This window comes from Empidonax traillii, unplaced genomic scaffold (assembly GCF_003031625.1).
Source record: "Empidonax traillii isolate 1590-97213 ecotype Southwest subspecies unplaced genomic scaffold, ASM303162v1 scaffold464:size472915, whole genome shotgun sequence".
In the NCBI taxonomy this organism is placed as follows: domain Eukaryota; kingdom Metazoa; phylum Chordata; class Aves; order Passeriformes; family Tyrannidae; genus Empidonax; species Empidonax traillii.
In genome coordinates this window covers 393,761-413,285 of record NW_020955657.1, presented here as the reverse complement: position 1 = coordinate 413,285, position 19,525 = coordinate 393,761, and the positions used below count along the sequence as shown (strand labels likewise).

General features: G+C 42.1%; 1 protein-coding gene across 1 annotated transcript in view; it reads right to left on the bottom strand.

The window, feature by feature from the left end:
* RAI14 (retinoic acid induced 14) overlaps positions 1 to 17,678 on the bottom strand; it is a 77,301-nt gene extending 59,623 nt beyond the window's left edge. The window contains exons 1-2 of the mRNA XM_027895679.1: positions 17,570 to 17,678; positions 7,008 to 7,099 (exon numbers count right to left, since the gene is read on the bottom strand). Coding sequence (XP_027751480.1) covers positions 7,008 to 7,043 — 36 coding nt within the window. The 5' untranslated portion in view covers positions 7,044 to 7,099; positions 17,570 to 17,678. The remainder of the gene's footprint in view (positions 1 to 7,007; positions 7,100 to 17,569) is intronic.
* Positions 17,679 to 19,525: the final 1,847 nt, after the last annotated feature.

Sequence of the window (19,525 nt, the reverse complement as noted above, 5' to 3'; positions counted from 1 at the left end):
TGTCTAGATTGTTTAGGTCTAGAAGTAGAAAGAATAACTAATTAAATAGCTTTTCACATGTCAGAATAACAACATGAGTCCACACTTGCGATTTCCTGGGAAGAATAGCCATGACATCTGACTGTCCCCTAAGCTTAAGCTTCACATTCAGAACATGGATGAGACATATTCAGAACACCTCAATGAGACACAAGTGTGACAATGTGCAAGGAAGCAGGAATGGGCTTGGTGTGTCCCTAATGCTGGGCACTGGCCTGGACTACACACAGTCAGAACAGCTTCTTGAAGAACAGGACTAGAAAATATTGCTGGAATAAGGCAAATAATACATCACTTTAAGCCTGATTAACTCCTTAGCTTTTGTTGTCTGCTTATATCATTCTTAGACTCTCAAAATATAAGCATAGGATGAAAAGGCTCAAATCTCCGCTAAAAAAAAAAGTATGGGTGTTATATTACTTAGATCATATTAAAGGAGATATTCACAGCAAACTGTCTTTACTAACAACAAAAAAACAAGACAACAACCTTCAAATACAAGGACTGGACCATTTCTTAAATTCTCTCCTTTACATGACTTTTAACTGACAACTTCGACAGCTGGACAAATCAGATTAGACACGACTAGTGCCAAAAAGGAACAGAGGATATAGTGTACCACAGTAAGAACACACAGACTGCTCATTTATAATTTTAAAATTTATTTTACTTTACATTAAAATCTTACTAAAGATAAACAAACAAATGAAAAAAATTACAATTGCTTTTTTTCAACTACTCCAAACTCAGTCCTTCGAACTTTTTAAAGGGACACAAAAGAAATGTCTCTACACAACAAAGATTCATTTCTTGTTACCAATATATTTAAAAATACTACTTTTTTCCAGTTTGCATATGCCAATTTGCCTTTCTTCTTCCTACTCCCTCCCATTTCATAATCCTGTTTAAGGAAATAACCATGTGTTTATTCAAAGTAAGCTAACTCCAACCCAGGTTTGCCTACTGTAATTCCAAACAGCACAGCACAGTTCTCATTTACCAGTTCTCTTTCCTTTCTGTCTCAACCATTGGAGATGCTGCAGGTTGTTTATAGAATATCTGCCTCGAATATCAGCCTTAGGCTTTGTACTTTCCCATCCAGAGAGAGACGATCAGCAGGCAACCCGCAAGAGCCCAGTTGCTTCTTCTCACAGAACAGTTACCAAAATAGTAACTCTGACCCTACAGCTTCAACTGTTCCTCCTTTCTCTCCCGTTTCAGACCATTTTCCTTCCCTTCTGTTTTCCCATACCCTTATTGGTCAGTCTTTGCTTGCTTTCTCAATTACATTTTCTTTCCACCATTAAAAGAGATGCTAAATAACTTATGGGCTGACATTGTCCCCCCCCTCACAGAGGGTTCAGGCACACTAGTATTACAGTTCACCTGAATAAGGTAATTTTAGAAGTGCTCTGGGGACATTCCTATTGTCAGTAATAAAGAAAATACATTACTTGATGGCAGGAGGTTCACGTTGGACTGACCAGAACAGGCAGCAAGCCTTACTCAAATGCACTCAGAAGTTGTTTAATGTCTTTCCTGCACAAAGCATTTAAGCTTTGCCTGAGAGAGCGAGGTGACTAGAGCAGAGCCTTATGCTGTCCAGGACTGGAGGCATGAAGCCATATAGCTCAGGAGCAGAAAATGGGGTGGAAGGTAGGACCCTTGACTCCTGAGAGAGAAGGAGAATCAGGAGCCACACCCCATGTTTCAAGAGGAAGAGGTGGTTAAATTTTCCATTCCCAAGACAAGGTGGTTGAGGAAAATCTACAAACTCCAGAGATCAAGTCTTCCCCTACGTGCTGAATACTGGTATCAAAGATAACTCCTGAACACAATAAACTGAGTGGAAGTGACAATCATGCTGACAGTGTGTTAGGCTGACTTAATCCAACACCCAATAAAAGTAGGACACTGAAAAGCAAGTTTCAACAGTTAATTTTCCATATAATTGTGTATAATGGTCAGACAACATTGTCATTTAACTTTTTTTTGCCACAGTGAACTTTGTGAGTTTCTTGTCACAATTACCCTGAAAGAAAGTAGTACATGCACACAGAGTGGATACTGCAATTTTCATTCCCATGCTCCTTTATTGGTTAATTGTAGTTTCCAGCGGATAAAACAACTTATGAGCTGTTTAAAGGAGATCCTGAGTTATTACTTTTCAAGTTGCCCCACCCAAGTTTTGTTCTCCCACACATTCAGCCAAAGCACATGAGAACACACAGATTTCAATACAATGTATCCCAATAATCTTTCCATTCCAGACCCTCACATAGCCTTTTATACCTTAAAACTGTTAAATGGAAGCCAGTTACTTCGAACATTTGGCATTAAAAAGAGGTACCAAGCCTTAATTAGCACAGTGTCTAGATTAAGTCTGAGAGTTTACACTGCAGCATACCTAACTGTCTCATCATTCCTAGCTTTATGGAACAATGACTACACTAAAGGCCAACAAGAAGAAATTTTCATTAGAACTGCAAATTTCTCAACTCCCGCATGATAGTACAACAAATAAGTATTTCCATAAATACCAGAAGTTAGACCTGGCATTGGGAAATCCCAGCCTATCTTGGCTCTGCTTCTGACAATAGCTACCTTTTCTGCGGAACTGCACAATCAACTTTCTATTTTAAAAGACACTCCACTATTTTAATTATTTAGTATTGAAGATATTTGAAAACAAATCCCAGTTCTAATCATCTTCTTGTCCAATCAACAAGATAGCAATTAGAAGAACATTGGTCTACTGACAAATTGCAATATGCATTTTTCAGATGTTTTCCAGGACTCCAAAAAATTGTTCTAAAACTTTGCAGTTTTTGCTTACAAATTTATGAGAGTGAAAACAATCCAAATCACCACAGCCCTCACATAATATGCCTTTTCTAGAGTAAAAAAGGACAGTTAAAATCCAATCTACCTAAACAGATCACTTACGTTCCTACATAATCTTAGTATCATAGAGCTAGATATTTAAATGTGTGTAGGTGCCTGAAAATGTTGATGAGCATCTTGTCATATTTAAGAAGCAGGCAAAACATGTTTAGGCAAGCTTAATCTTTACACATTTAAAAATCCACTCCGCCATTATCTGCCTGTTTAAGATTTTAGATGTTTTTGAAGGCAGGCCACAAACTGACTAGTCACTACAGAACACACTCCAATCTCAAATATTACTAAGAGGTCTAATAAGACATCAGTAGCTCTTTTTTTGTTGTTTTAATTGGATTATTTCAAAATCTGCTTTTCCAAGCAGAAACAGTGAAGAACTTATGTCTTACTGGGTAGAGAAATTAACTCTCCATTATGTGAATAAACTATGGACAGTCCATAAACAATTTCAGCTTTGAAGTGATATCTCCTGGTATTACTATACCAACTTTTTCAAGTGTTACATGTAATAGTCTCTTGCAACAATCAAAGTGGTCATCATTTTAGGTGATCGGCTTTCAGATGTTTATTAGGTGGTAGGTTTTGAGTATGATAATGAGAAACAAGAGGTGAGGAGATTGGAGAAAATACAACTTATCAGGCAGAAGAGACTTGATGCTTTGTGAAGACATCAGTGCAATTTCTGTTGTCTACACATTCTTCAAGTCTGCACAATCCACTGCTTAGCTTCCAGTCTACTGCTTTGCTCCCACCGAGGCATCGTCTTCACAGATTCCTAGTCTACAAGCATCCTCCTGTGACTACACATCACTTTGACAATAGTCATTTGTGACAGAGCGATAAATCTCATTCCTTCTCTCCAAATACACATGTTCACATGGCAACAGTCACCCCCAGGAAAGATTTCACAGTCATTAAGTGTGTCAAGGACAAAAGATTCTCCAGTTAATGGAGCTGGCTTCACACATAGTAAATCATTTAAGATACAGGGATAGAGCAAAAGCATGAAGTGAAGAGTAACCCTTCCATTTAAGAGTGATACTCTCACCTCTCAGCTGTGGACTATATCAATTTTGCTAAATATCTGAATTAGAACCCTTATTCCCTTGTGTGTTCCTGCAATCCCTTTGCTGGCATGTCCACCATTATGCTTTTTAGGCCAATAATCTCAGGGTGCCAGTGCTAAGCCAAGCAACAACTGCAGAAAGGTTACCCCTACTTTCACCATTCCTCTCAGGGCTGACCCTATGGTAAGATACAGCAGAGAGTTATCCATCTGATACTCACTCCACAAAGTAATTTTCCATCACTTTTTTCCCTGAACTGGCTCACTACTAAGTTAAATACCCTCAAAATGAGAAGAGCAGATATGAAAAAAAAGGGAGCAAGAGAGTCTTCTTCACAAGCTGCAAGATTGGTATCACTACGCACCAAAGCAATGCCTTGACACCAAGGCATAGGCTTGAGCATCAGCAGTTATGCTCACTTTGTATTCAGCCACTCCAGAGAAGCCTAGAGAGCTTTAATACATCAGTATCATTACATTACATTATCAGAAATTTCCTTTGTGGTCTTCATTCAGTCTCGCTGCTGGAGAAGTGTTTGTGTAATTCCCGTTTCTCACACACACCTTGAAGACTTATTTCCTACTCCTCCCACTCCTTATTTTTTTACGCTAGCAATAAGAGAGAAGGGTACTGTTCCTTATCCCAAGACACCTTCAGTTCTAAAAAATTATACAATAAAGATTTCTTCTAGAAAGGAATAAGAAAAATAGTCCATCCATCGCTGCTGAATTTACCCTTATCTCCAGTCCAAGAGTAGTTACCATATCTTATAAATTGAGATACAAATACAACTAATTTCAATTTAAAAGACCTCCTCTTTCTCCTCAAAAATTATAGCTAAGGGCAGCTTCTAGAAAGTGAAAAGAAGGATAATTTTCCTTGCTTATCTTGCACAAAATATAGAACAGCTCCTGTTGGTTGTTTTGAATTATGCCCTTAAGGTTTGGCTTCAAAACAGAGGAAACCAGTCTGTCACGGATTTAGACTGTTGTGCTCTTAGAGCAGCATATCTAAATTTTAGGTATCTGAAAAATCCTTTGTGGTCAACTTTGTCTCCAGCCAGTAGACAGCAGCAGTATCAAAACAGCAATTACTTTCAGACGCCGCTTGATTTTGGGGAGAGGCGCACACACATTACCAAAGATAGATAAGTAAGGAATATATTACTGAACCAGTGCGATTTATAACAGTGGCTGGACTAGCTACAGCAAGATCTGGTTTCATCACGCATGTCACTTAGCCTTTGCACTAGAGAAGCTGCCCAGCCAACTAGCACAAAAGTGTGAATGAAGTCATCCTAACACATGGGCACACCTAACCTCCAAGTGTGATCATATATTAGCCAACAGACTGCTCCCATTACTCAAGCAGATGCCTATTGAAAGTTTTACTGGTGTAGATGAATTCAAAATAGCAATTGCTGCTACTCATTACAACAGGAGTGACAATGTCTGACCACAAAACTACAGCAGTTCTGAACTGAAAGGCATGTTCAGTTAGATGAGACACTGGAGATTTGTGATATTATTTTTATTTGTTGTGAAGTGGCACAGGACACTGTGCCAGTGGCTGATTCAGTCTGGTGGCTGGCAAAAGCCAAACACTGTTTAAGTAGTTAAAAGTGTTTCGCCCTGCAACCAAAACCGGAATACTTCTAGAATACTCTAGATGTTCTAGAAAACAAAGGGTGGTTGACATATTTAGCTTGTTTATAGAGGTGGTCTTTTAAGAAATAGCTCTTTCTAAACTGAAGTAGTAGAGCATCCACCAGTGCAGCTGCTAAGAAGCCAATTCAGCAGCTGCACCAAATGCTAACCTGTAGCTCCAGAGACATTCTAAACAGTAACCAGCACATCTGCAGGGTACGCTGCAACACTGACTCTACCTTCTTCGCTGCTACTGATGTGCATTACAGGCTCGCTAAAGACACTCCACTCTGATGGCATGCCATGAAACCATCTTTACATCAAAGCATACACTGAATGCACTGTGTAATTTTATTCCTAATCATCAAAACTTCTTAAGAAGGTCTATTTTCAAACCTAAGTATCTTTATCCTATGTGGCTGCTTCAGCACCCCATGCAAATCTGGCCGTGATAAGCAATACATCACTTCTTTCAAAGCAGAACAAAAATTTAGGACAAAGAATGAAATGTTACATTCTTCACAGATCATGGAGTTTTGTTACAAGTTCCACACAATATCTGTAAAGTCAATTAAACACAAGTCACCTATTTCACTGACTGCTTACTGGCAGCACGAAAACCTCGAATGAGTAGGCATAGAAATAGAAGGACAAGAACAGGACTGGATACAGCAGTTCCAATGCTCTAAGGGAAGTATGCTTACTATATAAGTAGAAGCTTGGGTCTCCACTGATACTACTACTACTACTAGCAAGAGGCAACATGATGTGCAGCCTAATGTCTCTCTCAATGCTATTCGGAAGATGCTCCTGAGGACCTCCATATTTATGTCTGCTTTCTTCACTGCTCGGCCTCCTATCCACCCTTCCTATCACACCAGAGCTGATAAACCACAGCTGCCCTAATTGCCGAGTGGGTTCTTGCTGACAAAGTAACCCTGCCACAGACTGAGACGTTTTGTTAAGTGCTCAAACACCACACTGATAAGAGCTGTATTATGCTTAGACAGAAATATGATTGGGTAGTAAAGTCCTTACTAGGCTTAATCCTAAACCTGGAACAAAGTTTCACTCTGGGCACCAGCACAACATAACTGAAGTTCTGCAGACCCTACATACATGTGTATGATTCAGTTATGGGGACAAGGGTAGTGAAATACTGTTCATTAACATAACAGAGAAGGACCCTACAAATAAAAACAGCCTACTCCATACTGTACTCAGGTATTGCCTTTGTGCTTGGAAAAAGATTTTATTCTCTGTAATTCATTAACCTACTAGCTTATCAAGGTGGGAGCGAAGAACTTAACTTCCAGCATGGAAACCAGCAGTCAAACTGAGCAGAAATACTTACGTCACTCTTCCTGAACTTTGCTTTTAAGCTCTTCATGCTGTTCACATTCAACCTTCCAAACCTTTGAGGAGCTTTTTATCCTTCTTCAATATCTAAACAAAAAAGAAAGAAAAATAAGATTCCAGCTTGATACCATTCAGTTCACTGGCAGCCAAGTCTGAATTGCATTTGCATACCTATATCACCCTTTGAGGATTTAGCCCTCAAGCTCTAAAAAAGATTAACAGCTAGCTAAGGAAAAGTTCTGTTTTCTCCAGACTTAAAAGCAAGCCTAAGTCTGACCACTGAAGAACAGAACAAACCTTTACCCAAAGCTCAAGTATGTATCACATTATACAAGCTACATCTCTACATAATTAGATCACCAACATGTTGGTGATGAGCAGATTTCTCTGCCCACTGCCTATTTTAACCTTATCATCAGGGCAGCCATTTGTAAAGTGGCAAAAGCATAAATAAGCATGAAGAGTCACTCATTAAAACTTCACTATCCTATCACTGGGTAACAGAAGTACCACCACTATTTTATGCACAATCCTAACCACTAACCAAATTCAAAATTAGACTTAAACCATGCATGATACATGCAAGGATAGCTCTACACAACACAGCAGATAGAATCATCTGAGCACGAGAGAGGCTACTCCCAGAAGAATTGTTTTAGATTATTCCTCATAAGAAACTGTGCCTGTATTCTTAGAGTCAAAGCCACTTATAATTTGGCAGTGCACTATCAGAGTCATGTTCCCCTTTCCTCCCTTTCATGCAAAGAAAACCAGCACTTGAACAAACATATAAAACTAATGTAACGGACAAGCTGCAAAGTCTCACAGAGGAATTGGGAGCAAAGTTTCCTACAGAAAGCTCCAGTTGTACCACATATTGCCAATCCAGGACAAACCTAACAGTGAACAGCATGTTAAAGTGACATGGCAATGTGCTTTTTCCTGCAGCACAGCAGAAAAACTTAATGAGGGAGCAACGTACATCTGGATTGGCAAATGCACCTATGTAAAAATGTTCCACATTTCCAGTTTTACAGTATGCTTACTGAAAATAGTCACTTTCATCTGTGAGTTTTAGCTGCAATACAAATTTTTTCTGAAGGAACAGTTTAAAGTAAAGGATGTTCAGCTGTATAAACTTCCTCCCTCCACCCTAGAAGGAAAGTAGAAAAAGTTTTACAAGTCTAGTCAGATAAATAAATAACTGAAATGAGGACTGGAGTATAATTTCAAATAGGTCATGCAGGGTCACTATGTTTCACATCACTCTTCAGAAAAAGTAGATTACAGTTTGATAAGCAAAGTGAGACTAAATTGTTTCATAAAAGTGCAACTCATTATTATGAGGCAAGCTGCTAAGTAATCATCATCACTCTACTATGAGTTTTTAAAATCCAACTACACAGTACACTCTTAGTAGAATATATATGAATGCTTCCACAAAATCCAAAGCTAAGTACCAGTCAGGAATAGCAATTAGTACCAAGTAAACATGCCATTTAGTTCAACCCCATATTTATCTGATAACCAGTTAGGACAAACTCAAGTACCTTTCTTCAAAAAAAACCCAAACAAACAAAAAATCCCATATATTATATACACACAAACACATTTCCCACAGGCCACACCCCTCCAATAGGTAACAATAGGTAATGCGGATGGGGTAATTCTGCAAGTTGTTAAATATCATTACATCTAATTAAATTACTCTAAGTCTAATTATGCAGTCATTTTGAAGTCATGTCAGATTCCCGACTGACTCCAAGCAAATGAACAAGGGGTTTCATCCGAAGTTCTCGCATTTAATCAAAGGAGAATGGGCTTCATGCAAAACAAAAAAAGGAAAACAGATTTTGCAACTTTTAACTCCCTGACTTAAGTGAGAACTTCTTAGCTCTTTCCTGAGCTGAGTGACGTATTTTTAAAATAGTAACAAAAAAAAAAATTTAAATAATCAAGAAGAAGGAAATATTTCGGGTTGCTCCGAGAGAAGCATACTACTTTATTTCTGCTACACCTACACAAACTTTGGAGGAAGTGTTTAAATTGCACAACAGCTGTCACAACCTGCACTGGAAAGGAGCCTGAACCTCAGCAAGAGACTAATAATCTCCTAAATCTTTCTCTAGTAACACTAAGGATGATGAGAACTGCAAAGACCAGAAATGCCAGGGTACAGACAAGACAAATACCATTACTTATCTGCCTTTCTTTACATACCACAAACAAAAAAAAAAAAAAAAAAAAAAGAGAGAGAGAGAGAATGTAGGACAAAACCCCAAGCTGTTTTTAAAACTTTTGTAAAAAACAAAAAACCCCGACAATTTAAAGGAACTTTAAAATGATATAATATCCTACAAAATCCAAAATTTAACAGGACTTTTTATTTTAAATCTTAAATACATTTAACTAAAAAAAGTGAACTGTTTAGTTAGCCCAGTTAATAAAATATAAAGAAATCCTGTGCATGGGCAATTGAAAACAAGAAATCTTTCCTCACATACAGATTGCCAAAGAATTGTCTGCTATAGGCTGTCTTTCCCCTTCCTACCCCCTCACCATTTTTGGTTCCTGTGGATGAAAGATTTGTTACTGCTCCCAAGGAAGACAAAGTACTCAACTACAAGGCTAGGGGAGAGATGACAACTCCTTGTAGGTATACACACAGAACAGCTGTAAAGCTGGGCTCTCTTCTCTGAGGAACCTGTAGTAGAGTCTAACTAACAAGATTTGCAAGCATTCCAACTATCTTACTTTTACTCCTTCTGAGGAAGGAAGAAGCGTTTCTATCAGAAGACAACTTGTTTTTTCCACAGGATACTTCATCATTTGCCTAAGTGCATTTTATACATTGAGTGTGAAACTCAAATCCTCAGCATAATTAAAAAAGCATGCACAAGCACACAAAACCAGCATTCCCAAGTTTAGTATGTGTCACATCTCTACTTATTCCACAAGAGGAAGTAAACACAAATATTAATATTACAGTTTAAGCATCATAATGCCCATAATCCTTCAACTGTAGAGACAGAAATGCATGGAGAGGGCTGCCTTTTCTCGGCACTGTTTAAAGGAGGAAGTCACCTCTCACAGGGTGTAATTATTGGAATTTATGGAAAAGGAGGTCAGCATCCTGATTCAGCAGAGCTTTATGACAACTGCTTATTTGCCAGAGGGAGGATAAAAGGAAGCGCCATTAATACTCTTGATAGGAAGTGACTACTAGAAATTCACTAGGGAGCATGAAGATACTTCAAAACAGTATTTCTGCAATGAATCACAGGTATTAACAAGAAGCATTCTCTACTAATAGTGGCATTTCAGTGCTTTCTGAACAAATGCAGTAATAAATACTGAGCGCTGTCGTTTTATAGCTGCAGCAAGTTAGCAGCAGATAAGTGCTTAACTCCAGGGATACTCAACAGCTAATGCCGATCATGTGCTTTTAACCATTAGATCCAAAATTAAATATCTAGTCCTGCATCTCATCTTCCTTTAGCTTAATGCTATGAAATGACCTTGAAGCCACAAAAAACATCTTTAGGTTGGTGGTAAACCTATCTAGTTCAAACAGGAGACATTGAAGTGGTGGTAATCTTTGGCCTCAATAATTTCAGTGCAACTGTGTTTTAATGCACAATACAATCTTTAGGTTTAAATGCAGGAAACAGATTAGGATAATCTTCCCCACTGATTTACAGTGAGATTTGTGGAAACCACAGTAAACAACAATACTGATATTTTTTCCCTTCCATGAAATTGCATTAAAATCAGAGTAAGGCCTATCAAACAATGTTACAATTAACTCCTTGAACAGCCAAAGATCCAGTGATGCAACAGTGAAAAGCCATAGTTTCACTAAGTAAAACTACAAGTTTACAATAAAACAGTTTATAAATCCCACTAATGAGAGTCACCCTTTACTGATTGATAAGTGCTGAATTCAATTAACTTAGGTGTCAAAAATCCTGCATCTCTTTCAGAACACCCTGAGAAGCCTCCACCTCAAACAAAGCAGTTCCACAGCAAACCACAAGTCATGTTTTCAACTAATTTCCCCTTCCCCTCCCAAAAATACTTCAAAAAACTTTTTTAACCCTGAGAGGTTACAGAAAATATTTGCAGACTCCATGCAAGATCTGGCAACATACATGGGGGGAAGGGGGAAATGAAAAAAGGGTCTGGAATGTGAAAGAGTCCTATTGATGCTAGACACTTAAAACCTCCTTTGTGCGAATACACCTACTCAGGGGGGAAAATAAGGGGCCCCAGAAGCGTCTTCCCCCAAAGAACAACATCATCATTATTCTCTGGATCGTCTATTTGTAAATCACAAGCCCTGCTCCAACCCAGAAACACAAGCCTAGCAGCAGCCTGCACTGCAGCGCAGCCAGAGACATAACACCAGTGTATCCCTTCTGCTGCTCACCCTCACTACCCAACTCCTCAAATGTCTCATGTGCCTGAGCTCCCCTGACGTACCATTCAATGTCATGCTCCAACCTAAGCTCTTCCTTAGCAGTACCAAAGCCACAGTACTGTCTGGAGGCATTAGCCACTGCCCAGCCTCTTCGATTGTTTCCACACAAAGGCAGCAACCCCACTGTCCCCCAAAAATATCCACCTAACACTTCACCTCTGACTACCTTCCTATTTCCATCCAGCTGAGCATATTCTTCAAGGTCAAACCAGAGAAGCATGTATGATGTGACCAAAAGCAACAGGAACATTTCCCCATTCTTTATCAGCACAGCTCGGTTTTTCCATCTTGAGTAACCCACCCTACCACAGGAAAAGTCAAATAGAACAGAAATTTTTAAACTGAATGTCACCTATAAAGACAAATAATTCTTGGCTTGGTTAATCCACTATTACTTACTAATGAAAACACACTGAAAAATGCACTGAGAAGCCCAAGCACTACACAAGAGTGGGAGTGATTTATATACAGTTAATCCCACTTTAAACAGAATCAGACATCAGAGATAGCAAGGGTCTTGGGTAACTTAGTACAATCCCACTATCTGCTCACAAATCACTGGCAAGGATGTGCTGAACTGTACAAATTTAAGCATTTGAGCCCAAAAGTTAGAGCTCCATAGATATTGCAACACTAACAGATCTACAGCTCTTGCTACTCCCTCCAGAAGGCTTTGCAGCAACTCTCTACCTTTACACTTCCTTTTGATATTCAGAATTTGCAAATGTTAAATTTCGTTTTAATGGATTCAGCTGAAGCAGTACCAGCCTCTGTGGATTTCATACATTCAACACAAACCCAGGCAACAGGGAAGACTGTGGATGTGAGGGGTATGTGCAGTTTGTTAAACTGTATTCAAATGCAGTTCTTGACAGCAAGCAGAAAGCTTCCACCAACAAGGCCTTAGACACAGTGAATTACAGAAGAATTTCTGAGAGAAATCAAAATGTGAATTTTCCCTGTTCTGTTTACTTGCATATGAGACAGAACTTTGGGCAAGATTCTAGCTCAAACAAAGTCTAGGCAAATTTGTCATTCACTCATTACATACAACTTTGCTCTGTTCTCACTCCAGTTCTTTTGTCTGGAAATATCTGTCAACACACAACCATCTCAATGAAGAGCATAGCAAAAGAGACAAGACTTGCATGAACAGGGACATACCACTGTCTCTCTCTGCTTTCAATTTCCCTGTCTCTACAACAAAAAGATCCTCTCTTGCACGCCCCTCAGTTTTGAGACATCTCCTTTAGTCTGGCCATACATAAGATATGTTGCAGTCCTGAAGACCTTTCCATGTTCAATGCTTAGTTCAACAGGATGAGATTGGAAATGAAGCATCCAGCTACAACTAGAAACAGAGAAAAAGCACTGAAGAGTCACAATTGTGAAATGTCAGTTCTTAAATGAGAAACCCACACAGGTAACGGCAACGAGTACTTGCTTATACTTACTCCTTTCCTAATATTCTGTTATCAGCCATCCAACTTGACTTTCTTCAGAACTGACAAACAAAACAAACTGTACAGTTGCAGTGCTAAATCTATGAAGAGACATATCCATGACTTTATGGATTAATATTCTGAAAAAGCCTAAGGCAGAGCAGTCATCTCTTAGGGTCGGAGATGGAAAGTCGGGAACATCAAAGCAATTTACATAAGACACTTGACAAGTCCCACTCCCATAAGTGCCTTGGAAGAGTATTCTACTCAAAGCTTGTGTAGTCCAGAAATACCTTCAGGGACTGTGCTGATAACACAGCTCCTCTATTCAGCTATCAAGTTCTTGGGCAGGGAAAATACTTTAGCTGATGAAAATGGAGTTTATTTTTTTAACACTGCTTAAAAATGGAGAGCTGCATGTGTTTCCATCCTTCAATAAAAAGCATTAGAAATTCGGATTATTTTCTGTTCTGGAAGACTACCACCGCTATAAACTAGCAGGACATCAGCAAGATGAACACCAGCATCTTGGTAGGTAGTATCTGTGGAATGGTATCTCTGCTGCTATTCAAAAGGATCTGTCCAGGCTAAAGAGTGGGGCAGAGAAGAACCTCATGAAGTTCCACAAAGGCAAGTGTGGGGGTCCTGCAGCTCATGAGGAATAACTTCATGGACCAGTATAGGTTAAGAGTTAGCCTGCTGAAAAGCAGCTTGGCCAAGAAGGACCTGGGAGTTCTGGCAGACAAGTTAACAATGAGCTGGCAGTGTGTCCTTGTGGCCAAGAAGTCCAGTGGTATCCTGGGGTGCACTAGGAACAGTGTGGCCAGCACAATGAAGGAGGTTATCTTCCCCCTCTGCTCAGGCCATATCTGGAATGCTGTGTCCAGTTCTGGGCTCCCTAGTTCACAAAAGACAAGGAACTACTGGGGAGGGTCCAAGGGAGGGCTACAGATGTGTAAGGGGCTGGAGCATCTCTTTGGAGGAGAGGCTGAGAGAGTCCAGCTTGTTTAGCCTGAGAAGAGAGAACTGAGAGGGGATCTTATTAATGCTTATAAATATCTTAAGGATAGGTGTCAAGAAGATGGGGCCAGACTCTTTACAGAGGTGTCCTGTGACAGCACAAGGGCCAACAAGCACAAAATGAAACAAAACAAAACAAAAGGAAGTTCCATCTGAACATGAAGAAGACCTTCTTTACTTCTTTACTTTGAAGGTGACAGAGCACTGACTGCCCAAAGAAGCTCTGGAATCTCCTTTTCTGGAGATATTCAAAACCTTCCTGGTCATGATCCTGTGCAACCTGCTCTAGGTGACCCTGCTTTAGCAGGGTGGCTGGACTAGATGATCTCCAGAGGTCTCTTCCAACCCCAGGTATTATGTGATCATAGTGATAATCAAGTGGTTTTTATCTCATTTTATTCAGGTTCTAGAAACTCATATTCAATAGCAGCAGTATTAGGTGCTGCACAAATATTGGAGAAGATGATGTAGTGTTTAAGATACTTCTCCCAGCCTTCACAGACTCATGAATCTTCAGATGTCCCTTAGAGCTATTGTGCTGGTGTCTCAGGTAAGTGATTGTAAACAAGGTCCTCAGGAAGCAATTGAGAGTCAAAACTCCTCAGAGATGTTCCAGGATGTTCTAAAGTGCCTTTGGGAAGTCAGACATCTGCAATAACCAGCTGTAGTTCCCTGCCTCTCAGCAATTATGAGCAAAGAAATGGAACATCCTCAACTACTGAAGTTACAGAGTTGCAAGCAGACCAGCATACTAATTCTTTTTTCTATTGTAATCACTGAACAAACTTGGCTCTTCCTCCACTTTACTCATTCCTCCTATATATAGAAAAAGCAACCAAACAAGCAAACACAAAATCACATCTTGGTTTACAGTATTTTGAGTACTAGCAATGGCTTCCATGCCCAAAATCAAAGGAAGACTATGACAGCTTTAGAAAATATATGTAAGTTATTACAGCATTCATCTAAAATGCATGATCTGCCTGCAGAGGAAAGACTTGAGTCAAGACCTAAAACTTCACAGGCAGATGCACTAATCACGAGTCTCTCTCCTTCAGAGGTGATCATCTCACGTTTAGCACACTGACTATCACCATCACCTCATGCTTTCTTTCACTGCTGTGTCCTTCCACTCCAGCAGTCCTTGGCAAGTACCTGGGCTGGTGGCTAGTTCTAAGTGCGAGTGGAGAGCTTTAGTTGCTCCCACAATTCACCAGACTTCCATATGTCTCTGGCAGTTTGATTGTGACAAGCTCTGTTCTAACAACCTGAATTGCAGCTATTGGCACTACTTCCTCTGTATCCTAGAAGAGCATGTTTAGATGACTCTCCACTTGAGACTCCAGATGACATCTAGGATTGACAAGTCTGAAAACAAGGCCCAAGCTACCCCAGATACAGACCTTTCACCTGCATACATTCACAGGCACCAAGAAAGCAACTCCAAAAAATGCTGGCAAGTGAAGAGGCTTCTCAGACATACAAGGAGAACCAGGTGCTCAAATCTATAACCCCACAAAAATAAATGGGTTGCTATGCTTCCACCTTGGAATTTTCAGTAGTCTACTATGCCTGCCATTAAGCAAGACACCAAAGCTCTGAACAAATTCCAGTTTTCTTGGCTTCTTCTCTGTAGTTATTCCAAGCATTATCCCTGTGCAAAAAGAACTAGTCTACAATCAGCTCCCAAAAGGAATGTGATTAGGGTATTGTTGCAGTAGGATTTAGAAATTACCAACGTCTTACACAAGAACTAGCTTTCATGTTTCTCCAGTCACAGCTTCTCCCTCAAAAAAAGACACAGAGTCCTCAGCAGAGAAGGGGATAAGAAAAAGTTCACAAACAAAGGGGGGGGGGGGAAGAAAGAAGGAGATGAGGCAAGTCAGTGTACCCTCTTGTGAAATGCTTACATCTCTTCATGAGATGAGCAGCCTCCTGCCTAGTCTTCTCTCCAACTTGATGTTATCTATCTATCTCTTGGTTCAGGGAAGCAGAGGGGAGGAGGCAGCATTTTATTGCTTTGCTAGCGGATGCACTCATGGAAGAGGGAAGAGAATAGCAGAGGGCCAATATTTTTAGACTGTAAGGATGGATGTCTGCTACTGCATAGTGACTTCTTGGCACTGAGCTTGGCTCCAGCTCGAGAACCCCGAGATCATACCAAGCATCGTCCTACTCACATGCTCATTCACTCTGGTTCATATGGCTGTTATATGATTCCTCTATTAGTAAATAAAATCTCACTGACAGCTTTGCATGAGTGTCCCAAGACAAGAGCCAAGCAGGTCATTGACAGATATTTACTAAATTCAGTTACACCTAGTTAACCCCAGATATCACAAGACCTTTCTAAAATGATGTATAAGTAGTTTTTCCTAGGTTTTGTTGTTGTTATTGTTTTTAATAAGGCACACTAATCTACAGCACGCTGAGGTAAAGGAGAAGGGAAAAAAAAGAAGAGACTACTACCGTTTCTACCAAAGTGGCACTAGAGTGGAAGCGTTTTGCATCAGTCCTCCAATAAGCACGTTCGTATTCACTATAGAAACAAATGGAAGAATTTGTCAGAGATCCTGAAACGCTGTTAAGGCAGAATTTAACCACTCTCTTCATATGGATAAAGTTAAGAATGTCACAAGTGGTAACAGCAGACTGCAGAAGGCTTGCGCTGCCAAATGCTGTGCAAGAGAAAAATCTTTCCCGTGCCCTGTGGGAAGTTAGGAGCACAGGTTCCTAGTTAAACTCGATACGACTCCTTAAGAAGACTACTTAAATTTTTTTTAGCAGCTACAGAAAATCTGGATCACTTAAGCCCGCGCTGCCAGGGGAAGGTGCAGCCCCTCCGTGTGCCCGCGGGGTGCGAGGAGCCGGGGGTGGCAGCGGGGCGCGGGGACCCCTTTCCTGGGCTCCTCCTAAACCCCCGTGGAGAGCACCGAGACACCCAGAGAGACCTTTCCGACCGGACCGAGGAATCTGAGGGTCCCCCCGGGAGCGGATTTAATCCCATCAGGGCGCCCCGGGAGCGGCACCGCCGGGGCTCGGCCGGACCCTGCTGTCAGGGACCGGCGACCCCCGTCCCTGGGGCGGTGGGGACGGCTCCGACCGGGGCTGAGGGACCCGCGGAGACCCCCGAGAGGCGGGCGGAGGTACGGGGCGGGGGACCAGCGGTGCCACCTCTCAGCCCCGAGGGCAGCTGTCACTGCCCGCCACGCATCTTGGGAAGAAAGGAGAAATAACCAGACAAAACATAAAAACACGAAGTAAATAAAAAGAAACAGCCAAGCGCCAGTGACTCACGGGCTGCGTCCCCGCGCTGCTCTCCGCTCCCCCCACACCGGCCAAACGGGGCTCTCAGGCAGGGAGAAGGGAGAAGTTCCCTCCTGTTGCACCCCGCAGCGGGTTCCCCCTCTCGGGGTCTTGCGGGGGAAGCGCCCGGCGGCCGCGGAGCCCCCGCGCCGGGCGGCGGAGGCGGGAGCAGGTGGGCGCCGCACACAAAGCCCCATTCACAGCGCCCGCCGCCGCCGAGCGCGCACGGACCCTCCTCCTCCTCCTCCTCCTCCTCCCCCCATCCTCCTCCTCCCGCCGCCGCCGCCTCCCGCCGAGCCTCGCTCTCACCTCATGGAGCGGCCGCGTCCCGCTACGCCCGCGCGAGTGTCCCGGGAGCGGCGCACGGAGCGATCCGGGCGCTGCCGAAGGGCGGAGCGGCGGCGCCCCGGGACACTCGGGGGCGGGATGGGGCGGGATGGGGGGGGGCGGGACATCACCGAGCGGCCACGTGACCGCGGGGGCTCCGGCCCCCCGCGGGGAGAGGGAGGGGCGGGGAAGGGTCGCGGGTCCCCCTGTGCGCCCCCGCCCCCAGGAGGGGCTGCTGAAGGGGAAAGGGTGGGCTGGGGGGGGCTCGTGGGGGGCGCTTCAGGGAGACCACCCTGCTGGCTCAGGGCTGGAGCGGGGGTTGTGTGTGGGAAGGGGGTGTTGTGGAATCACGGAATATCCCGAGCGGGAAGGGACTCACAGGGATCATCAAAGTTAGGCTCCTGGCCCTGCATGGAATAACCCCAGGAACCACACTGTGTGTGCCTGAGAGCGTTGTCCAAGCGCCTCTTGGACTCTGTCAGGCTTGTTCCCTGACACCACTTACCTGTGGAGTCTGTTCCAGTGCCTAACTACCCTCGGGATGAAAAACCTTTTCCTGATATCCAACCTAAACCTCCTCCTCACTCAGCCTCACACTGTTCCCTGAAATCTTGTCACTGGTCATCAGAGAAAAGAGATCAGTGCCTGCCCCTCCTCTTTCCCTCAGGAGAAGGGGAATGTGATGTGATGGACTGTGAGAATGGTAGACTGCGACGTGGTTTTCCCTTAGTCTACTCTTGTCCAGGCTGAAGATGAGTGTCAAGCTGCTGCCATGTCTGGATGCCTGGTCATCCCAGGAGAAAGCTGGGGGTGGAAGGTAAAAAGTGTGTCAGGTTTTTCAAGAAGCACAAGTGCCTCAGCACATGAAAGAAGTCCTGCACTTTGATTCTCTCCAAAGCTTCCCTCTGCATCAATGTCCCCTTTCTCAGACTCGTAGGTAGGAAGAACTGCTTCAGAAGAAAAAGAAGTGCTCTGTGCTGTTGCACTGCTTGGTTACACAGTAGCTCAGAGGTCAGAGTGGGCTTTATGGGTGTACCAAGATCTGATTCACTGGAAGTGCTTCAGAAGTCTCTTTTCTGTGTAGGCCAAACCCTTCTTCTTAAAGTTGAACCTCCAAAGCACCCTTTCTTGAGTATGCTGGCAACCCCCTTGATCTCTCACCAAAAAGATCATCTATGCAAGACCTCAGACATTGTGTCAACGAATTAACCTGTTAAGTGAGTTGGTGAGCCTCTGCCTATAATTTCACCACAAAAGTCCTACCAGAGCTGCTTCCCATGGCATCCTGCCCATCTACTGGTCCCACTCACCATAACTGGGTTCCCTGCCTGAGAAGTTCTCCTTTAACCTCTGTGATCGCTCTTATCTTCTCTGTTCTCAACACTATCCACACCTTCTAAAGTGGCAAACAGTACAGGGAGGAAATGAGCACTTCAGAACTTCAGATCTTCATTGTAATAGTGGCAAGTATTGTTATTAAACAAATATACTTGATTATCACCAGAAGCACACTTTCCTCTGCTAATCTGCAGTCCTTACCTTGGTCAATTTGTTCTGCATGTGTTTTACCTCTAAGAACAGCCATCATTGTGTCAGCACTGTTTCCTCTCTTTTTTCGTATTAAAAGGATGCACCCCAAAAACCTAATATAGTTAATAATGAGAATTTAATTTGCACAAAACAGATAAACCCAGGAAAACTAAACTTTCCCTGTAACGCTAGCTCATCAGCTACAAAACATGTCACATTTATTGTTGAATTATTTTTAATTACTGTTATTTTTAAAAGTCAAATACATGTGTACAGTATGGTTAGAAAGTCTCCAGCCTACTTGTACCAACAACAGCAAAATTCTGTGTGATCATGTGCAACTAACATGAAAATGTTAGTCACTATCCCTTGCATTTGAGTAGTTTGACCAAGTAGGATTTTTATTTC